Raw genomic sequence first — 16983 nt, forward strand, 5'->3', positions numbered from 1 at the left:
ACCTATGGACTGAGATTGTGACCTGAACCAAAGTTGGATGTTCAACTGACAGAGCTACCCAGGCGTCCTGGTTTTTGATGATGATAAAGCACCATTTGTAATCACCTTGTAGTTTTAAAACTTGAACAGTGAGATAATTTAACAATGTTACATGGCAGCTTGGAACATCTCTGAAGTCACCATCCTTGGAAGGGATAAGTGTTGGGAAAAGATGACTGACAGCTGGTACTTGCTTCTATATTTGGCTTGTTGCCACAGCTGGGAGACCTGTCTAAAATAGACACATAGAGACTGTCAAAATCAAAATCAGATGTCATGTGTTAGTTTTAATAACATTCTCTTGTCCCCTTCCTATCCTATCACCTAGTGAACTTTCAGTATACTAGTTCCCAATAGTCTCCAAGTAATTGTATTGAATTAGGATCCATTTATTCAGTCATCTGAAATTGATGTTTCCTCATTAATAAGGTTCTTGCCCTTCAGGAGCTCACAGGCTATTGGAGAGACAGATAATGATGACCCCTACTGATAATCTAATGTGATGTATTATGTTAGAGGTTATGCATGGAGATCATGGGCCATCCTTGGGCTCCCTCTCAGCATGAGACTAGCCCATTGACTTAAACATGGAATCCACACTGAAAACACTGTTCCTTGCTCGTTATGTGGCTTGGAATAACAGGTGCCAACGGCTGCCTTGTCTATTTATGTCCCCTTTATATTCTCTCTTTCCTGACTCCCTCTCCTCTCTGTTAACACACTCATTCTCCCTCCCCTGGCATCAACACATGTGTCTGGATCTTTTGCATCTTCTTTGTCTAAATGATTCCACCACCCCCCACCCCCCACCCACCCCCACCCCCCCGCCCCTGCCCAACCAGTTTCTCTACTCTTGGCCTCCAAGAAGTGATAGGTGTTTGGAAATTGATCCCACTATTTACTGAGCAAATTAGGTGAACTGTCAAAGCCTCAGTTAACTGATCTGTAAAGTGGGGTAATAGTTATCTTAAAATGTTGTGAAGATTGAAATAAGATATAAAATTTCAGTTGCAAACTCTCATAGATGCTCAATAAATATGAAGTGAATGTTCCCTTCTGATAGCCATGAGTATATGAATTTGAAAATTTTTTTTTAAATTACCTGAACTGTAAAAAGATTGGATGTTAATACTTGAAAGGGGCGCCTGGGTGGCTCAGAGGTTGAGCATTGCACTCTTAATTTGGGCTGAGGTCACTGTCCCGGGGTCATGGGATCAAACCTTGCATTGGGCTCCTGCTCATGCTGTCTCTCTCAATTCTCTCTCTTTAAAAGAAAAAAAAAAAAGCTGTTAATACTTGAAGTTTTTTTAAGTGACTATTAGTGTCTCCTTGACTGTATGATCACATCACATTCTAAGTATAGAACTTTTTTTGTCTTGGCCTATTTTTGTTTATAACAGCTGAATTGAGATATAATTTATTGCTATAAAATTCACCCTTGAGAATATACCATTCAGTGGTTTTAGTATATTCACAGAGTTCTGCAATATCACCACTATCTCATTTTAGAAAATTTTTATTACTCCAAAAAGAAATCCCATACCTGTTAGCAGTCATCCCCCTTTCTTCCTCACCATAACTCCTCTGTCAACCACCTATTTTCTGTCTGTGTGGTTAGTCAGTCCTGGCTGTTTTATACAAATGGAATCAGACAATATATGATCTTTTGTGTCTGATTTCTTTCACTTAGCATAATTCTTTCAAAGTTCACCTATGCTGTAGCATGTATTAGAATTTCATTTCTTTTTATTTTTTTTATTTTTATTTTTTTAACGTTTATTTATTTTTGAGACAGAGAGAGACAGAGCATGAACGGGGGAGGGGCAGAGAGAGAGGGAGACACAGAATCAGAAGCAGGCTCCAGGCTCTGAGCCATCAGCCCAGAGCCCGATGCGGGGCTCGAACCCACGGACCACGAGATCGTGACCTGAGCTAAAGTCGGACGCCCACCCGACTGAGCCACCCAGGCACCCCTTCATTTCTTTTTAAAGCTGAATAATATTTCCCTCTATGGATAGCCCATAATTTGCTTATCCATTCATCACCTGGTAGGTATTTGGGTTGTTTCTACTTCGGGGCTATTATGAAAATGCTGCTATGAATTTGTATTCAGGTACAAAGTTTTTTTGTTTTTAATGTGTATCTTGAGAGAGAGTGCAGGCATACAAGTGAGGGAGATGGGGAGGGAAACTGAGAATCCCAAGCAGGTTCCACACTCAGCTCAGTGTGGAGCCTGATGTGGGGCTTGATCCCACAACTATGAGATGATAACCTGAGCTGAAATCAAGAGTCAGATGCTCAACCAGCTGAACCACCCAGGCGTAAGTTTTTATGTGGACGTATGTTTTCAGTTCTTTTGAATATAGGCTTAGGAGTATAATCTTCAGTTGACAAAGCAAAGAATTTTCATTTAAAGCAAAGAATTCTCATGATGAGAGAACTGAAGGTTCTTACTGAGGGGGACTTTGGGGTTTTCTTTCCATACTCGTTTCTTAAGATTGGAGTTTTTTGTATTAGACCTCACAGAGCACTATGCTTCTAGGAATGCTTGGCTTGTCACAGAAACCAACAAAAAGCAAGGTGCTCGCTTCAGCAGTGCATATACCAAAATTGGAACGATATGGAGAAGATTAGCATGGCCCCTGCGCAAGGATGACATGCAAATTCACAAAGTGGTCCATGTTAAAAAAAAGAAAAAACAAGGTCTTTTCTGAAAGGATGAGAAACAATAAAAAAGGCCCATATAGTAAAGAATGGTTTATTAGCATAACAGAATAACTCCCAAATCTCTTATTCTCACCAAAGTATTTATTTTCATTCACTTTTCATACAGGGTACACTGCAGGAATCAGAAAGGGAAAACCCTCCTGTAGAGATGTAAATTAAGGAAAAGTTAGGTGAATGTTAACACATTTCAGATATATCCTATCCTTTGCTCTAGAGCATAAGCTTTTAGAGGGAGGGTAAAAATGTTTCCTATTCTCTGAGCCATCTGCCTTCCCAACCCAAACTGAACTGAAAGGGAAGGAGGTGTTTGGAACAGCTTCTGGAAGGAGGTCTTCATTCCATCCAGGAGCAGGCTTTAAAGCACTGCATTTACCTTTATAGAAAACCATGGAGAGGGAAAAAATGTCTTTGAAGTGGAACTCGCCATTAAGCATCATATGGTCAGTCACACAGAGGTCACTAATCACTCTCCCTTTTCTTGTTTTTCAGTGAACGAGATAATTGGGAGAGACATGTCCCAGATTTCTGTTTCCCAAGGAACAGGGGCGAGCAGGCAGGCTCCCCTCCCTGGTCCCGATTCCCTGGATTTGGGAAGATCCGATGGGCTCTGACAGTGCTCCCTGCAGCCATGTGTCTACCACCATGTACTTCTCAGCATGTTTCTCTCCCTGGACCCTGGGTTTCCAACTCTGTGGCCTTCAGGACTGGCGCCAGGAGTTGGGATCACTATATGTGGGGAAATCAGCATTCCTCCACCTCAGGCCTTGGGTAGATTGTGAAAGAACAAGAGCAGCATAGACTGAGCTTTGGGGAAATGAGCTTTGCTTTTTATATTTAAATAGGATACTTTTATATGATGGGTGCTTTTGAGTGTGAATGCAGCAGGCTCTCGCATTTCAGAGGTGCTGCTTTTGCAAGTGACCTGGTTGCTTAGCTATGATTGGTGATTTGTACTCCTTTATGGTCATTTGAAGGACTCTTTAGCTTTGATGATTATTTTTAAAGTAGGAACTTTTGATAAAACCTTCCAGAGGCAAACATAATAGAAAAAAAAAAAAAAAATTCTCCCAAGCCCACACCTATGCCTCAGAAACAGCATGTCCTAAAGCCTTTCATAGATTTATAGGAAATAAAGCCAAATGTAGCTCATACCTCTTTATAAAAGTAAACTGTTAAAGTAAGAGGAGACCATTCCAATCATTGAAGTGTTGGAATATTAAATGACATTCCAGAGCATAGCCTTTTGTAACTTTCTAGGTGATCTTTCTGCAATCTCTCCATACTGACTCCATGTTGAAATTGCTTTTTTGCCTCAGGGCCTTGGATAAGATAGCTACACGTAAGGTGACTTTGAAAGGTGGGTTGTTTTAGCTTCGTAGCGTTAATATCTTGCCATCCTGCAAACAAGTAGGCTGTGGACTGCTTTTCCCTTTTGTGCCCTCTGGTCCCAGACCTTTTCCACATGGGAGTATCCTCATTTGGCTGCTCTGTAACCTTTGAAGCCACAGTCTCATGATGGTTTAGGCAAATTTGCTGGTTCTAACTAATTTCTAGAGGCCATGCTGTGTCATAAACTAAGCATAAATGAGCTATGCTTTAGAACAGTAGAGAAAATGCAGGACTCCAGATGGGAAGCTTTTAAGATTCACAGTGGCATGGAAAGCTTATCCCTCATTCTGTTTACAGTCTAAAATGATTCTGGCCTACCGTGTCCCGTCTACGTGGCCTAAAACCAGCCTTTTCCCCCAAAGGCTTTGGGGCAAACCCAAACATGCAGTAGCATCATAGACCTGACCCTCCACACCAAAGATACCCTGGTGCTGCTGCTGGTGAGGCTGGTGCCCAAGGCCGGGGCCAGCAAGAAACTCCAGCCTGCTGTCTACCAAAGGAGGTGCCCGAGTTGGGTGCTTTTTCCAAACCCCCCTTTATCCCTCCCTTTAATGGGATTAGGTACCTGTTCTAAGGCCGGGCCCATTTCAAAGCCCCTGAAGCTTGCAGTATGTTTTCAAACAAAATCATGTAATTTCATTTATTCAGGAAGCAAATTTTTTGAGTGCCTATTATGTGTGACAGTGTGCTGAGCTGGTCAAAGGGCTTGATGTTGTTACTCTTGGGGATTAGGAGTTCTGGATGCCAGGACTCTCTATTGAAGCCAAGTGGGGCCTAGGCAGAGGGAGCCAGTTCGTTGCCCACCACCTCTAGTCAGCCGGGTAGGAGCTGTTGACCTCCTACAGGATGAAGTATGGGTTGTTTTTTTTTTTTCTTTTTCTTTAAACCATGATGATTTATATTTTTTCCTTAAAACTAGTTAGAGAAAAAATGTCTGTCCTTCAGCAAATCACTCTGGTCCCTCCTGGAGCTGGGTGTTTTTAGATTTTCTTTTTAAAGTAAGTTTTATGTCAGAGTGTGGATAGTGAGATTTGCTTCAGGGCCTGTAGTTGGAAGCCCACAGCTTCCTTTGGTTTGGAGGGGTTGTGGGAGGCGGCCCCTGACTCGAAGTTTCAGACAGCTGGTCAGACTTGCCTCCTCCCTCTTGCCCCTGGGGTAGCTGCCTCACAGGAGGTTCTTGTAAGAGTTCCCCTTACAAGACCCTTTGGGGGTTGCTCTGCTGCCCTCAAGAATAAAAGCCTCTATGATCCAGAGTTGCTATGCACCAAATTTTGATGCCTTTTAAATACCTTGATGCCTGTAGCACTAGAAATGCTTTCCTATTTAAAATAAAAGTTAAATTTTAAAATAGAGCTTTATATACTATATGAGCAGTCTTGTATCATTTTGTAAAATCTTTGGCTTACGAGTCAATATTTTTTGGCTTTGGAGGTAAAGACTTTAATCCTTTGTGCAACATAAGTGGTGTTAAAGCACACATCCACTGAACTATGCAAGTTGACTTCAGTAGCAACGTAGCAACTGGGCATGTCCTAGCACCCACTCCTACCCCTTCCAGCCTGTGCTAGATCTTGAATTGAGCCATGGGTTAAGCAGTCTTCTGCTTACTAGAGATACACACAGAAACATGGCTGAAAACAGCTTGAAAGGGAACAGAGGCCTTGTCTTCAGGTGCACATGTGGTGTTGTTGTCTGAAGGGCAACCTACCCTGCCCAGGGCTAACCACTATCACTAGAGCTCTGTTGGGTCTGCCTATGAAGCCCTGTTTTTAATACTCCGAACAGATGGTCATCTTTAAGGCTCAGGTGAGCTAAAGTTGAAACCTTATATTTTATAAAATGGGCAATGTTCAGTTAAGGAACTGGATCTCAGTTGTGTTTACAGCACTTGGGATTGTTTTCTTACATATTTTGTATTTTAAAACCTTTTGTAGGAGTATAGTGCTCCTTACACAAATAACAGAGAAGAGCCAGCAATTCAGGTTCCTCAGTTACAGTACTGAAATAATAAATGGTGATCGGTCAACGGTGTCCTTGAAATCTGCCTGAGTTTTCCTCTGCCTGGGGCAGGTGTGGAGCCCCTCACTCTCGGGTCCAAAGCTAAGGAGACTTTGGCTTTTAAAAAGTCCACTTGGTTAGAACCTTTGTTTATTTTACGGAGGAGTGAGTAGAGTTCCAAATTCCTTCCGAAGCTTCAGTTCTGTACCCTCTAATGGGTGCAAAGGACATTCCACGGTGTCTGCTGAATTCAGGACAACTGGCCTGCCCAAGGTGTGCATGAAAAGTAGGCAGAAAGTCCCCTTTAAAATTTGAGCCTGAGTTCTTGTGTGAGGGCCTCCTGCCCCCTAGTGTCCTCTGGGGATATTGCAGTATAGTCCATCAAAACAGCTTGTGATTTTGCCACAAAGCTTGTGCCAAGCTGGAAGTCCCTTAGATGGGACCACCTGGCACAACGTGGCCATTGAGGTCCAAGTATCGTGGGAGCTGGGGCCAGCACTCTCTGCCTCCCTGCCCCCTACTAGGAGGGATAGGGGAAGGTAGAACATTGGGATCTTTACTCAGAAGTTCCCAGGAGTCATACGTTGAAGGCACCAGGGCTTACATTTTTAAAAAGAAAACAAGCCTGCTGTGGACATCAGCCCCACAGAATCTGAGGGTATGGGCCATGGCCAAAGCTGACCAAAGACTCTCGATGCTACTCAGGAGGCCCAGATCAGGCCGTTGGGAGCAGGGTAACACAATTCCACCCCCAGTCCTGCATGCAGGGTCCAGCCATCATCTTTGGGGTGAACAGGCAGGGCAATAAGTGGGAGGTGGAGCTAGGGCTTGAGCTCCTCTAGGTGCTTTCTGAGAGCTTTGACAAGCCAGAAAGAAGCCACCTGGTTGAGGGTGCTGGTTTTCTGGATGCAAGAGAGTCATGTTAGACATCAGCCAGCTCTTACCTCCTGGCTCCCTCACCTACAAACACACCCACTCTTTGGGGGCCTGTAGCACAGTGCGAGGCGGGTCACCAACAGGCATCAAACTGGTGTAGTCATCAGGGGCTAACTGCAGAAGGGAAAGAGATTTAGGGGAGGAAGCTCCAGCCTCAATCAGGTTCCCAAGCCCTCCAGCCACACCTCACCTGATAGGCCTGGAAGATGCTGAGCAGATCCTTCATACCAGTGGTATATGGGACACCCTGCATACGGACCAGGGCTCCTGGCTGGGACAACACTGAGGTGGAAGCAGAGGCCAGGGCAGCAGGGGGTGTGGTGAGGTAGCCCACAGTGGTGGGGGAAACTGGGGGGCTAGGATGGGAGAGGAAGGAATTTAGGAAAGCAGTCCCGTTTATGGCCTAGACCAAGACCTGCCTCCCTCTTCCTTTGCCTGTGCCTTGTTTAGTTCAGTTCTTCCTGCCTAAAACCTCTGCCTCTACAGAGTCATCTCCATTCTGATTTGTAGATGGCATCAGCCAGGCCACATCTGTCACTCCCGTGTCCATCTTAGTGTAAGTCTGAGCTCTAACAGACCTTGGATTATCTGGTGCAGGAAGGGGATCATGACCCTCCCCCAAACCAGGATGGGGACAAGACTGGAGTTTTCTTAGCAGCAGATACCTGGGGTAGTAAGCTGTGTAGTTCATGTAGAGTTGAGTGGCTGGCCCTGGGTAGTAGGCAACAGGGGTGGGGGCAGCAGGCACCCTAGCAGCCGGGAGCAGTGCTGAAGAGGGATATAGAGCTGCCGTCTCAGTGGGAATGAGTGTTGGGGTGGCCTGGAAGGTGGCGTAGGTGGGTGGTGAGAGGCCTGGAGGCAGAAGTAGAGATTGCATCTGCAGGGAGCCCAGCACTGCCCTGGATGAGGCAGTCAGAAAGGAGTCCCCACTGTAGAAAGTGAGAGTTACAACAGCTTGGCCCCCACATGCCTCCTTTCCCCAGCCCCTGAGACACTCACAGGGCAGCTTGCAGGGTGGAGGGGACAAGCCACTACGGCCCAAGGTGCCTCCCATCAGCACACGGCTCATCTCCTCTGTGGAGCAGGGGACCACTTCCACGTAGCGTTCCTTCATCACTTTCTTATGGCAACGCTGAGCAGCAGCTAAAGCCCGCTCTGCTGATGTCATCTGGATGAAAGCATCACCTGACGGCCGGCCCTGTACACATGGTGGTCTTGTAAGCAATCTGTCGTATGCAAGAATGCCTTACTCCCAACCACACACCCCTTCCTAGTTACGTGTGTCCCCACTGGCACCAGCCTCACCTGCTGATTGAGCACCATGTGCACACCGTGGGGCCGGATGTCAGCAGCTGCCTCCCCCAGAAAGCTAAGGATGTCTTCAATGGTGGCTGTGTAGGGCAGGCCTCGAAGGCGTACACAATCTCTCCCAGTCCCAGCTGCCAGTGGAAAGGGGATGGGCAGCAGTGGAGCAGTGAGTGTAGGAAGGAGTGGGCTGGATGCATAGCGGTTGAGGACCTGGTAAGGAAGGCAGCAACAGGCTGGTCACGCCGAGTAGGGCCGGTGCACAGGGGACGGAAGGGGCACCCTGGAGAATCACACAGAGGGTAGGGAAAGCCCTGGGTGCTCACCTGCTGCACCTCGGCCGCAGTGCTCCGGAAGAGTTCAATGTATCGCTTACCCAGTATGCCCTTGTGCCTGCGCAGCGCAGCCTGTGCCAGCTCCTCACAGGCAAAGAGGGCAAAGGCATCACCAGTGGGCCGGCCGTCAGGGTGGCGCACAAAGAGCAGCCCATCAGCACCCCCAGTCACCGGGCACTCTGGCCCCAGAAAGCCTAGCACATCTGCCGGCCCAGCTGAGAAGGGCAGTCCCCGTAGCCGCAGAATCACTTGGTCTTCCCGTGACAGGAAACGAGCCACCTCTAGTGATGTGCCTTGGTGGGAGGCATGGGAGTCACCTACTGACTTCATTTGTGCCCTTCCAAATACCCACCTACACCTGGCACAGGGGAGCAGAAAGGCAGGGGGTGGTGGGCAAGTGGGACATGGATCAAGAACCAAGGGAACTAGGTGCTGTTGGGAGCACACTCACCCCCTGCAATCTTGACAAACTCTTCTCCTGTTGCTTTATATACCTGTGGGTACAGTGGGGGCAGCCCATGGGTCTCCAGCCTGGCTGGCCTCAGCTCTGTCTTTCTTCACTCCCAGCCCAAAGCCCCACCTCAATATAGCGGACACCCATGTGGTGCTTGTGTCTCTGCAGCGCTAGGTCCCGCTGCTCGCTGTCCACAAACCGGATGAGGGCCTCGCCATTTCTGCGGCCCTGGGCGTTGAGGCAGAGTGCTACACCACCCCTGCGGAGCCAGTGCTGGGTTAGTGCTTCCTGGGCGGGCCTGCCCTCCTGAGCCACCCATCCTGCCTGCTGTACCCACCTGGCAATGTTGAGTCCCTTGAAGAATCGAGCCACGTCCTGGTCTGATGACTGCCAGGGCAGCCCACGGGCCCGAACTACAGTCTCACTGTCCACCACATCGGCCTTGCTGCTGTGGGGGCAGGGCACAGAATCAGAGCTGTCCAGCTATTGTCACCCCCACCCCTGCCCCCACACTCACCAAGGACCTGTCTCATATTTCTGCTTTACCACCTCTGCCTTCGAAAACAATTGACCTGAGAGGAGATGGCATGGGGGTCAGCAGGGTCTGGTGGAGGGGGTCTCCCCACCAAGCTCTGCAAAAAGAGGACAGTTGAGGGGGATGAGGTGACAAAGGAGCATCTACCTGTGGTCTCAAAGAAAGTAACAAGTGGGGAGGGGGACTTTGAGAAAGTTAAGAGGTAGACATTCACCCAATCCTGAGAGCAGGTGACAGGTGGCAGGGGAACCTTACCACTGGGCCCTTCGAGCAGGTGGAGGATGACAGCTACCATTGTCTTCACTTCCCAGACCCCAAAGTCATCCTCTGTGGCATCTGTCTCCAGCCCCAGGTCTATGAACAGGGAAGTAACAGTGAGGAAATCCCAGCATGAGCACCAATCTTGGTCCCACCTAGGTCCAAGTCCCCTACATGGACAAATGCAGAGTCCCGGCAAACATTTGTTTGGATCCAGGTAATATATGCCCTTACAAGTCCCCATCCCAGACATATGCAAACATATGTCCATATTTCAAGTGCACCCCAGCACAGACACAGAGGCATGTGCCCTCAAGGACTCAGCAGATAATGTAAACTTGCATGTGTTCACATAACCCTCTAGGACGCACATACTCAAAAACCGCCTGCAGCTTCCCCTCCACCCTAACCCTGCTGGGGTCACAGATACCCTGTGCCATGGTGGCCACGGTGAGCTCCCTGGCAGGGCAGGCACTTGGGTGCTGCACATGGAATTCTCTGCGGAGGTCGTAGAAGGAGAAGAAGGTGTCGGGGAGCACCAGGTTCTAGGGGCACATGGGAGTGGGCATGAATGGAGGGAACTGAGCTGCCCTGCCCACCCCCATGATGGGGGTCCTGGGAACCCTACCCCCTGTTGTGCCCTCAGTGGCATACCTTCCTGGAGGCCTCAGGGTGCAGGACCTGTCGCAGCAGCTGCTGCCCATCAGTGCATAGCATGTAGGGGCCCCCGCCCAGCAGAGCCACATCCCCGCTCACCAGCTGTGAGAACTGGGGATAGGGAGTGGGGAGAGAGACAGACAGACTCACAGCTGGGTGGGCAGGAGGAGGGAGGGCACAGGCTGCAAAGCTGGTTCAGCTAGATGTTCAGCCCTACCCTGCCTGGGGAGGAGTTGGCCACACCTGTTGGGTCTGGCTCTGTGTCCCTTTTCTCCCCCAGTCCACGGTCACTTCTTCCAGGCCAAATGGGGGTAGTCACATATCACCCAAGCCCCCATCACACACACTCCAAGAGTCTGGAGTGGTGCCAGAGCAAACACCTGGTGGAGTGGGATAAGCAGGTGGGAAGGGGGCGGGGCAAAGCAGGTTAAACCTGTCCCTGACCAGGCACCACCCTCAGACAGGTGGGGGAGGCCCAATCCTGCCTGAGGCCCAGCTGGCTCACGGTCAATGGCAGCCCCACCTCTTAAGTCTGACCAACCAAGAAGCAGAGAAAATCCAAGGACAGAGCCCCATACCTGGACGCCAGGGGCAGCATGAGCTTTGACCCACACCCTATCGACCGGCTGGCACGGGCTTGTTTACTCATGGGGGGGGGGGGGGAGCACTCCTCGCCCAGTCTCCAGCAGCCTTACTACCTCTGGAGAACAGGTATAAGCACTAAGCGGGGGCCCAGAGCAAACCAACCCAGTTCTCCTTCAGCACACTCCCCAAGTAGGGGCTAGCCTGGGAGCCCTTCAGGAGCAGGCTCAGGTTCAACATCTTTGTACCTAAATCAAGAACCACCGGAGGAGTTGTTGAGAAATTGAAGTATTTGTGCGTGTAAAGCACTTAAACTCATTACACTTAACAGGCACAGGGTAAGTACAGTAGTGAAAAGAAAACAGCAATGGGAACCGCCTCCCACTCCAGCCAGGGCTGGGAGGCACCCCGGGCCTTTGCACTCAGGAGTCAGGTAGCCTCCAGGCGGGGTCTGGACAGCGCCCACGCCTGGCCAGCCGGCCGGGACAGGCCTAGACGAGCAGCTTACACCTGGCGGCGTCTGCCTCTGAGGCAGACCCCGCCCTACGCCCCCGCTCCTGCGTCTCCTAGGAGGGTGGGTGGGCCGAGGACGCAGGCGGCAGGGACCGTGACCTACGGCCAAGACCAGGTCCCTCGGCCCTTTTGGCTTCCGACTGCTTTTCTGGGAGACTTGGCGAGGCAGGTCCCCAGAGGCGTCTCAGCCTCACAGCCACGCCGGCCGGGACCCTAGCAGGGGTCTCGTAGCCTCCATCCCGCGGCTCAGTAGGAGTGGATCCCTGGAAAGGCTGAAAAGTAAGGTGCCCCCAGGAATGGCCGGCACACGCGGGAATCTCTGAAATTTTTAAACAACAGGAACTCGTCCTACCGCCCAGGCCAGTTGGTCGCAGCATGCCAGGCCCTGCCGCCTGCCTCCTCTCCCGCCAAGAAATGTCCCGCGGCCCGGCCATGTCTCCACTCACCCGGGCCCCAGCACTCACCTGCTGCAGCACCTTGTCCAGCGGTTCGGCCCGCGCCAAGCTGTCGGCGCTCAGGCCGCTCGCCTCGCGGCACTGCGGACTCAGTGCGGCCGCCTCAGCGCGAACCAATGACTTGTGCAACGTCCCCACCTACGAGCGGCGGGGGTAACCGATCATCCACTGTTCGCCTCAGATCCTGAAACAACCTGGACACCCTGCTGCCCCCTTTTCATCGTACCTGACGGCTCCTCGGCTCCACCACTTGCCAGACTAGGAGGATTAAGTCGGTCTCGTCGGAGCCCAGGTCCGGCCCCATCGCACCGGCCGTGGCTCCGAACAGTACGACTAGGGGTCCAGGTCCTGGGCTGGGGTCGGTGGCGGAGTCTGAGGCCGGGTTCGAGCCCGGGGGCGGTGGCTGGGAAGGCGGCGGAGTCATGGCCGCAGAGGAAGGGGGAGCTCGGCCAGACACACGCGGACCGACGAGGTGCACGCACGCACCGGCCGACGGCAGACACGAATCAGTTTGGGCGGGACACCGTGTGTCGGGGGCGGCACCTGCAGCCCGGCTGGCGCAGTGGGCGCTGCTGAGACCCGCCCGCGGCGCCCCGAGGGGCGGGGCGGCTACTGGCCCCCGCCCTCTCTGGGCGAGTTACCTGTCCTCCCTGCCGGCCACGTGACCGAGGGCGTCTTGGGGAACCGAGGGAGAAGGCTGCTAGAGCCTAACGCAGGGCAAGCGCGCTCTGACGCCGGGCCGGGATTCGCGCTCATGGCCCGGACTCCCGCTCCACCAGCGTGCCCTGCCTAACTACTGGGGCGATCTCATCTTCTTCCAAGTCCCTCCCCACCATGAGGCCTACGCCAAGAAAAATGCAAAGCCAGGGGCTTTCTGCAGTCCCTAAGGGTCACACGGGATTTGTGAAAATCACCAGAAGGCAGTCTAGGGGCTGTGGGGGTCACGACGGCCGGTCTGGGGATGATAGAAGTCACCAAAGGTCAAAGAGGGCGGTGAGTTATTGGATATCACCCTTAGGCGTGGGGGGGGGGGGGAGTCACCATAAGCCAATGGGATTGGGGGGAGGGTCAGGGATCAACAGAGGTCCTAAGAGCCACGGGGTCGAGAGACCAGAAGTCACAGGTCAGGGCTCGTCCACACAGGTGTGAAGACCTGGCCTTAGCCTGGCTCCAGGAAGTGCCTTCGATGCCAAAACCCAGTAGGAGGTGTGCAGGCCTCGGTACTTGGTAAGCAGAAAGCGCCCCGTTCCAACTCCAGAGAGCGCCCCTGGGAGACGAGGCTAAGCCGGATGATCTGGGCCTCGAGCCTCACCTCTACCCCAGGTGGAGACTCCAGCCTGTTTTCGTCGCCCTCCCAGCTTGACGACGGGCCTGTTGCCTGGAGATGTGAGCGCATTGGCCGTGTAATGGGGGCGTGAGGGCTGCAGATCCTCAGTCTCTTCTCCATCCGAGACAAGCAAACCAATAAGGACCGTCGCGCGTGGAGGGCTCCCAACACCCTTTTGCCTGATTGTGCTTAGTGAGGCTCCTTTACGGCGCGTTTCCAGACCGCTCCGGACTACCCTAAGTTCTCCCATTTATATGACTGAGAAACTGAAGAGTCCGGCGGGAAGAAGGGACGTGGGGTTGTCAAGCCCGCGCCAAAACTGAGGCGAGAGCCGCGCCTCGCGTTTTCGTAAGAGCTGGGCTCTGCGTGGACCTTCGGACGGCGGAGAAAGAGCCCAGGGTGGAGGGGGCGCTTCCGACACCTTGACCACTGAACCCACACTTCAACGCGTCCCTACTTAACAGATAAAGAGACTGAGGTGTCCAGTACGGAAGTGACTCGCGCCAGGACTCGGCGGTATGGAGGGAGTGGGAAGTAGACAGGTATTCCAGCCTCTACGGGCTACGGGCGATTAGCGCTTCCCCCTGGTTTGGGCAGGTATCCGCCCCTTTGGGGACCGCCCACTCGGGCGCCTGCCCGCTGGTCCCGACTGGCGGAAGCCCCAGGCCAGTCAGGCCCTGGGGGAGGGGGGAAACGTCGCTCTTCGGGTCCTGCACCCTTTTAGATAAGCCTGGAATGTCAAATATTTGTTCTCCGGGCAGGGCCCAACAACGAAGTAAGGCTCCTCCCGTACCCTTCCTGGAGCGCGCCTGCGCCAGGCGGAGTTGGGGCTTCCTCTATCCAAGCCTTTGCAGTAAACTCTTCACCCCAGCGGCACTCCTAAACTCCCTTGACGTACATTGTTCCTTGTCGGGCTCCTGTCTCCCGGAGTCACCACCCTGCCATCTGGGTGCTTACTTGATCTCGGTCTGACCCTTCCTGGCGCCCCCATCCGTTCAACCTTCCCGCTAGGCCTTTCCGTATTTTTCCTTCTGCGTGGGTCTCGACGTCGCCAGCTCCTCAGAGAAGCCACCCTCTTGAAATAACTTGTCCTTGGGGCACCTGGGTGGCTTAGTCGGTTAAGCTTCCGACTTGGGCTCAGGTCATGATCTCACGGTTCGTGGGTTCGAGCCCCATGTTGAGTTCTGTGCTGACAGCTCAGAGCCTGGAGCCTGCTTCAGATTCTGTCTCCCTGTCTCTCTGCCCCTCCCCCTGTTCTCTCTCTCTCAAAAATAAACAAACATTAAAAAAAAAAAAAGAAGTAACTTGTCCAGTGTGGCAGCTCTATCCCTCCTGGCAGCGTGGGGCGGCTCCCCTAAGCTCCTGCTCGCCCATCCGCCCACGCCCTCCTGCATGACAGTTTATAGTGCTTGGACTCTTCTTGAAAAACTAAATTCTTTAAAATAACGTTAGAGCCCCTGCGTTGCTGAGCTCCTTTACTTATCTTCAGATGGGTCCTCCCAGATCATACCACTAATAGTAAACAACCTTCACTCCTTTCCCCCAACACTAAAGTAACTTCTAACACAATAGAACGTTTATTGATTGTCTCCCTACATCACCCCCACCCAAACATCAGATCCTAAAGGACAGGCTCATCCCCAGTGCCTATCAGTGCACCTGGCACATAGTACTTGCTCAAGACAATGAATGAATAAATAGTTGTCTTAAGTGCTTTGCACCTTTAGCCTTTGGCTATTTCAGAACTAGTAACCTTACCTGGGGATAAGGGGTTTTTCCTGTGTGTGCTATTTCCTCTCCTACCAACCCAGCCCTTGCCCTAGTTAACCCCTGCTCTTCCTCCAGACTTTCTCCTCTCAAGTCCCCTCCCTCTGTAGCAGGGGCCCCCACTGTAGTTTGAGATTTCTGTATTTCACTGGGAATGTCTCCCATCCCAACCCAGCTACTAGAGTTCATGAATTGTTAGTGAATGAACTGGAAATCAGGTGGGTGAAAAGGGTAAGTCTCCAACGGTCCAGCCTATTGCATTTCCCAAACTGTAATCCAGGTACTTGGGGGCAAGGAACTTGGTCCTGTGAGCCAGACCACAAGCTTGTGGAATCCCATCCTTACCTTGGCTCTTTGAGGCCTGCTACAAAGGCCAGTGGCACTCCAGCCTTTGGGACGTGAAAGTTGGGACAGATACAGAGTGGAGATCCTTACATGGGGCCAGGAGTGTGACCATCCTTGTGGACCTACAGGGCGTCTAGGAGTGGTGTAAAAGCACCCTCCTCTCTCTCTCTCTCTCCCCCAAGCCAGAAAATATCCCACTGCAGGAGACGATTCCTTTTTTTAAAGATTGTATTTTTAAGTAATCTCTACACTCAAAGTGGGGCTGCAACTCACAACCTCAGATCAAGAATCACATGCTCTACTGACTGAGCCAGCCAGGCACCCCTCTAGGAAGGATTCTACACTGGGGTGCCTTGTGGTATCCACAGAGGCGATCCACACTCCCAAGCTCAGGGCCATCCCCACCCTCTGCAGCCCCTTGGCCAGCAACTGGGTCAATCGCTACTACCCTTTCTTATCTCCTGGGCTTCCAGGGTAGCCAGTGCATTGCCCCTCCATACAGGTTCCCAGCTACGCGCCTTTGCCATATAGCTGTTGAGTACCCACCAGAGGGCGCACTGACTCTGTCCCCTGAACAAGGTGTTGAGGCTGGAAGGAGGATCTTCCACTGGAGAGCTCCACCTAGGGCAATGCTCCAGGAGAGAAGTGAAAAGGGAAGACCCTTGATCCTGCCTCCCTCCAGCTTGAGCATCTTTGTGGCTCCGGGCTTCCTGGACATACACCAAGTTGTTAAGCTTGGTTTTCAGAACCCTCAACCTCTCTTCCACTCCCACCCACCACGTACCCCAGACACAGTGTGATTGTTCAGGTGTTCAGGCTGCTGCACATACTAAGCTCCCTGTCTGGACCACCCACCTACCTACACCTATTGTTTTCCTGGCAAATTCTTACTTATCCTTCAAAACCCATCTCTAATAATTCTTCCTCCAGGCAACATTCTTTGATGCCTAAGCCAGGTTAGACACCCTGTTCTGGGCCCCTGTTCAGAACCCCCGAGTCTGGCCTCTCATGACCCCAGAGAGACACTAGGAGCAGAAGAATAGGAGCCTCATGAGCCATGAGCTTTAAGGGAGAATCAGTTGGCCTTCAAATGGGCTCAGCTCAGAAGCCCTGGTCTTGGTTGGGTTGCCCTAAGCCCAGGCACACACCTGGTCCAGATAGGGGAGCTTGGAACTTGGGTGAGCAAGAGGGAATGCAAAGGGCCCAGTAAAAGAGAAAAGGTAAAGGCTGTTGGCTGGATTCTCTCCTGAGAAAGATACCACACCTGACCTGACTCCCCAGTCTCTGGGCTTATTCCCACATCTGGCCTTTGCCCAGCGTGTTCTCCACAGGAATATTATCCTTCTTTCCCAATCTTTTCC

At 51.7% G+C, this 16983-nt stretch overlaps 3 protein-coding genes and 1 non-coding gene across 15 annotated transcripts in view; 3 read left to right on the forward strand and 1 right to left on the reverse strand.

The window, feature by feature from the left end:
- NFATC3 (nuclear factor of activated T cells 3) overlaps positions 1 to 5522 on the forward strand; it is a 136792-nt gene extending 131270 nt beyond the window's left edge. For 3 of the 4 annotated variants that reach the window (XM_042969390.1, XM_042969392.1, XM_042969389.1), the window contains one exon: positions 3256 to 5522. In XM_042969390.1, the coding sequence (XP_042825324.1) occupies positions 3256 to 3377 (122 nt within the window). In that variant the 3' untranslated portion in view covers positions 3378 to 5522. The remainder of the gene's footprint in view (positions 1 to 3255) is intronic. The other variant, XM_042969391.1, reaches the window with a different exon arrangement.
- On the reverse strand, positions 1 to 13172 carry ESRP2 (epithelial splicing regulatory protein 2). 7 transcript variants are annotated; one of them, XM_042969394.1, is made up of 16 exons: positions 12410 to 13172; positions 12193 to 12321; positions 10631 to 10744; positions 10407 to 10521; positions 9974 to 10072; positions 9701 to 9755; positions 9521 to 9631; positions 9310 to 9442; positions 9181 to 9223; positions 8721 to 9022; positions 8395 to 8607; positions 8089 to 8287; positions 7755 to 7941; positions 7280 to 7445; positions 7098 to 7203; positions 1 to 271 (listed from the first exon to the last, which is right to left on the reverse strand). In XM_042969394.1, the coding sequence occupies exons 1-15, from the start codon at positions 12605 to 12607 to the stop codon at positions 7114 to 7116; spliced, it is 2154 nt and encodes a 717-aa protein (XP_042825328.1). In that variant the 5' UTR covers positions 12608 to 13172; the 3' UTR covers positions 1 to 271; positions 7098 to 7113. The 7 variants fall into 7 exon arrangements, with proteins under 7 accessions (XP_042825328.1, XP_042825329.1, XP_042825330.1 ...); XM_042969395.1 differs by lacking the exon at positions 1 to 271 and adding an exon at positions 2726 to 2906; XM_042969396.1 differs by lacking the exon at positions 1 to 271 and adding an exon at positions 6252 to 6417 and having other exon boundaries at positions 7114 to 7203.
- On the forward strand, positions 2620 to 2726 carry LOC122234445. The gene has a single exon (XR_006212233.1). It is a non-coding gene; the product is annotated as a U6 spliceosomal RNA (small nuclear RNA).
- The window catches only part of PLA2G15 (phospholipase A2 group XV), a 19945-nt gene continuing 15351 nt past the window's right edge, over positions 12390 to 16983 (forward strand). Inside the window, exon 1 of one of the 3 annotated variants that reach the window (XM_042969401.1) lies at positions 12390 to 12510. The gene's annotated coding sequence lies outside the window, so the exon portion shown is untranslated. Of the gene's footprint in view, positions 12511 to 13592; positions 14053 to 16983 lie in introns of those variants that run through there. The other 2 variants (XM_042969400.1, XM_042969403.1) reach the window with 2 other exon arrangements.

This window comes from Panthera tigris, chromosome E2 (genome assembly GCF_018350195.1).
Source record: "Panthera tigris isolate Pti1 chromosome E2, P.tigris_Pti1_mat1.1, whole genome shotgun sequence".
Taxonomy (NCBI): Eukaryota; Metazoa; Chordata; class Mammalia; order Carnivora; family Felidae; genus Panthera; species Panthera tigris.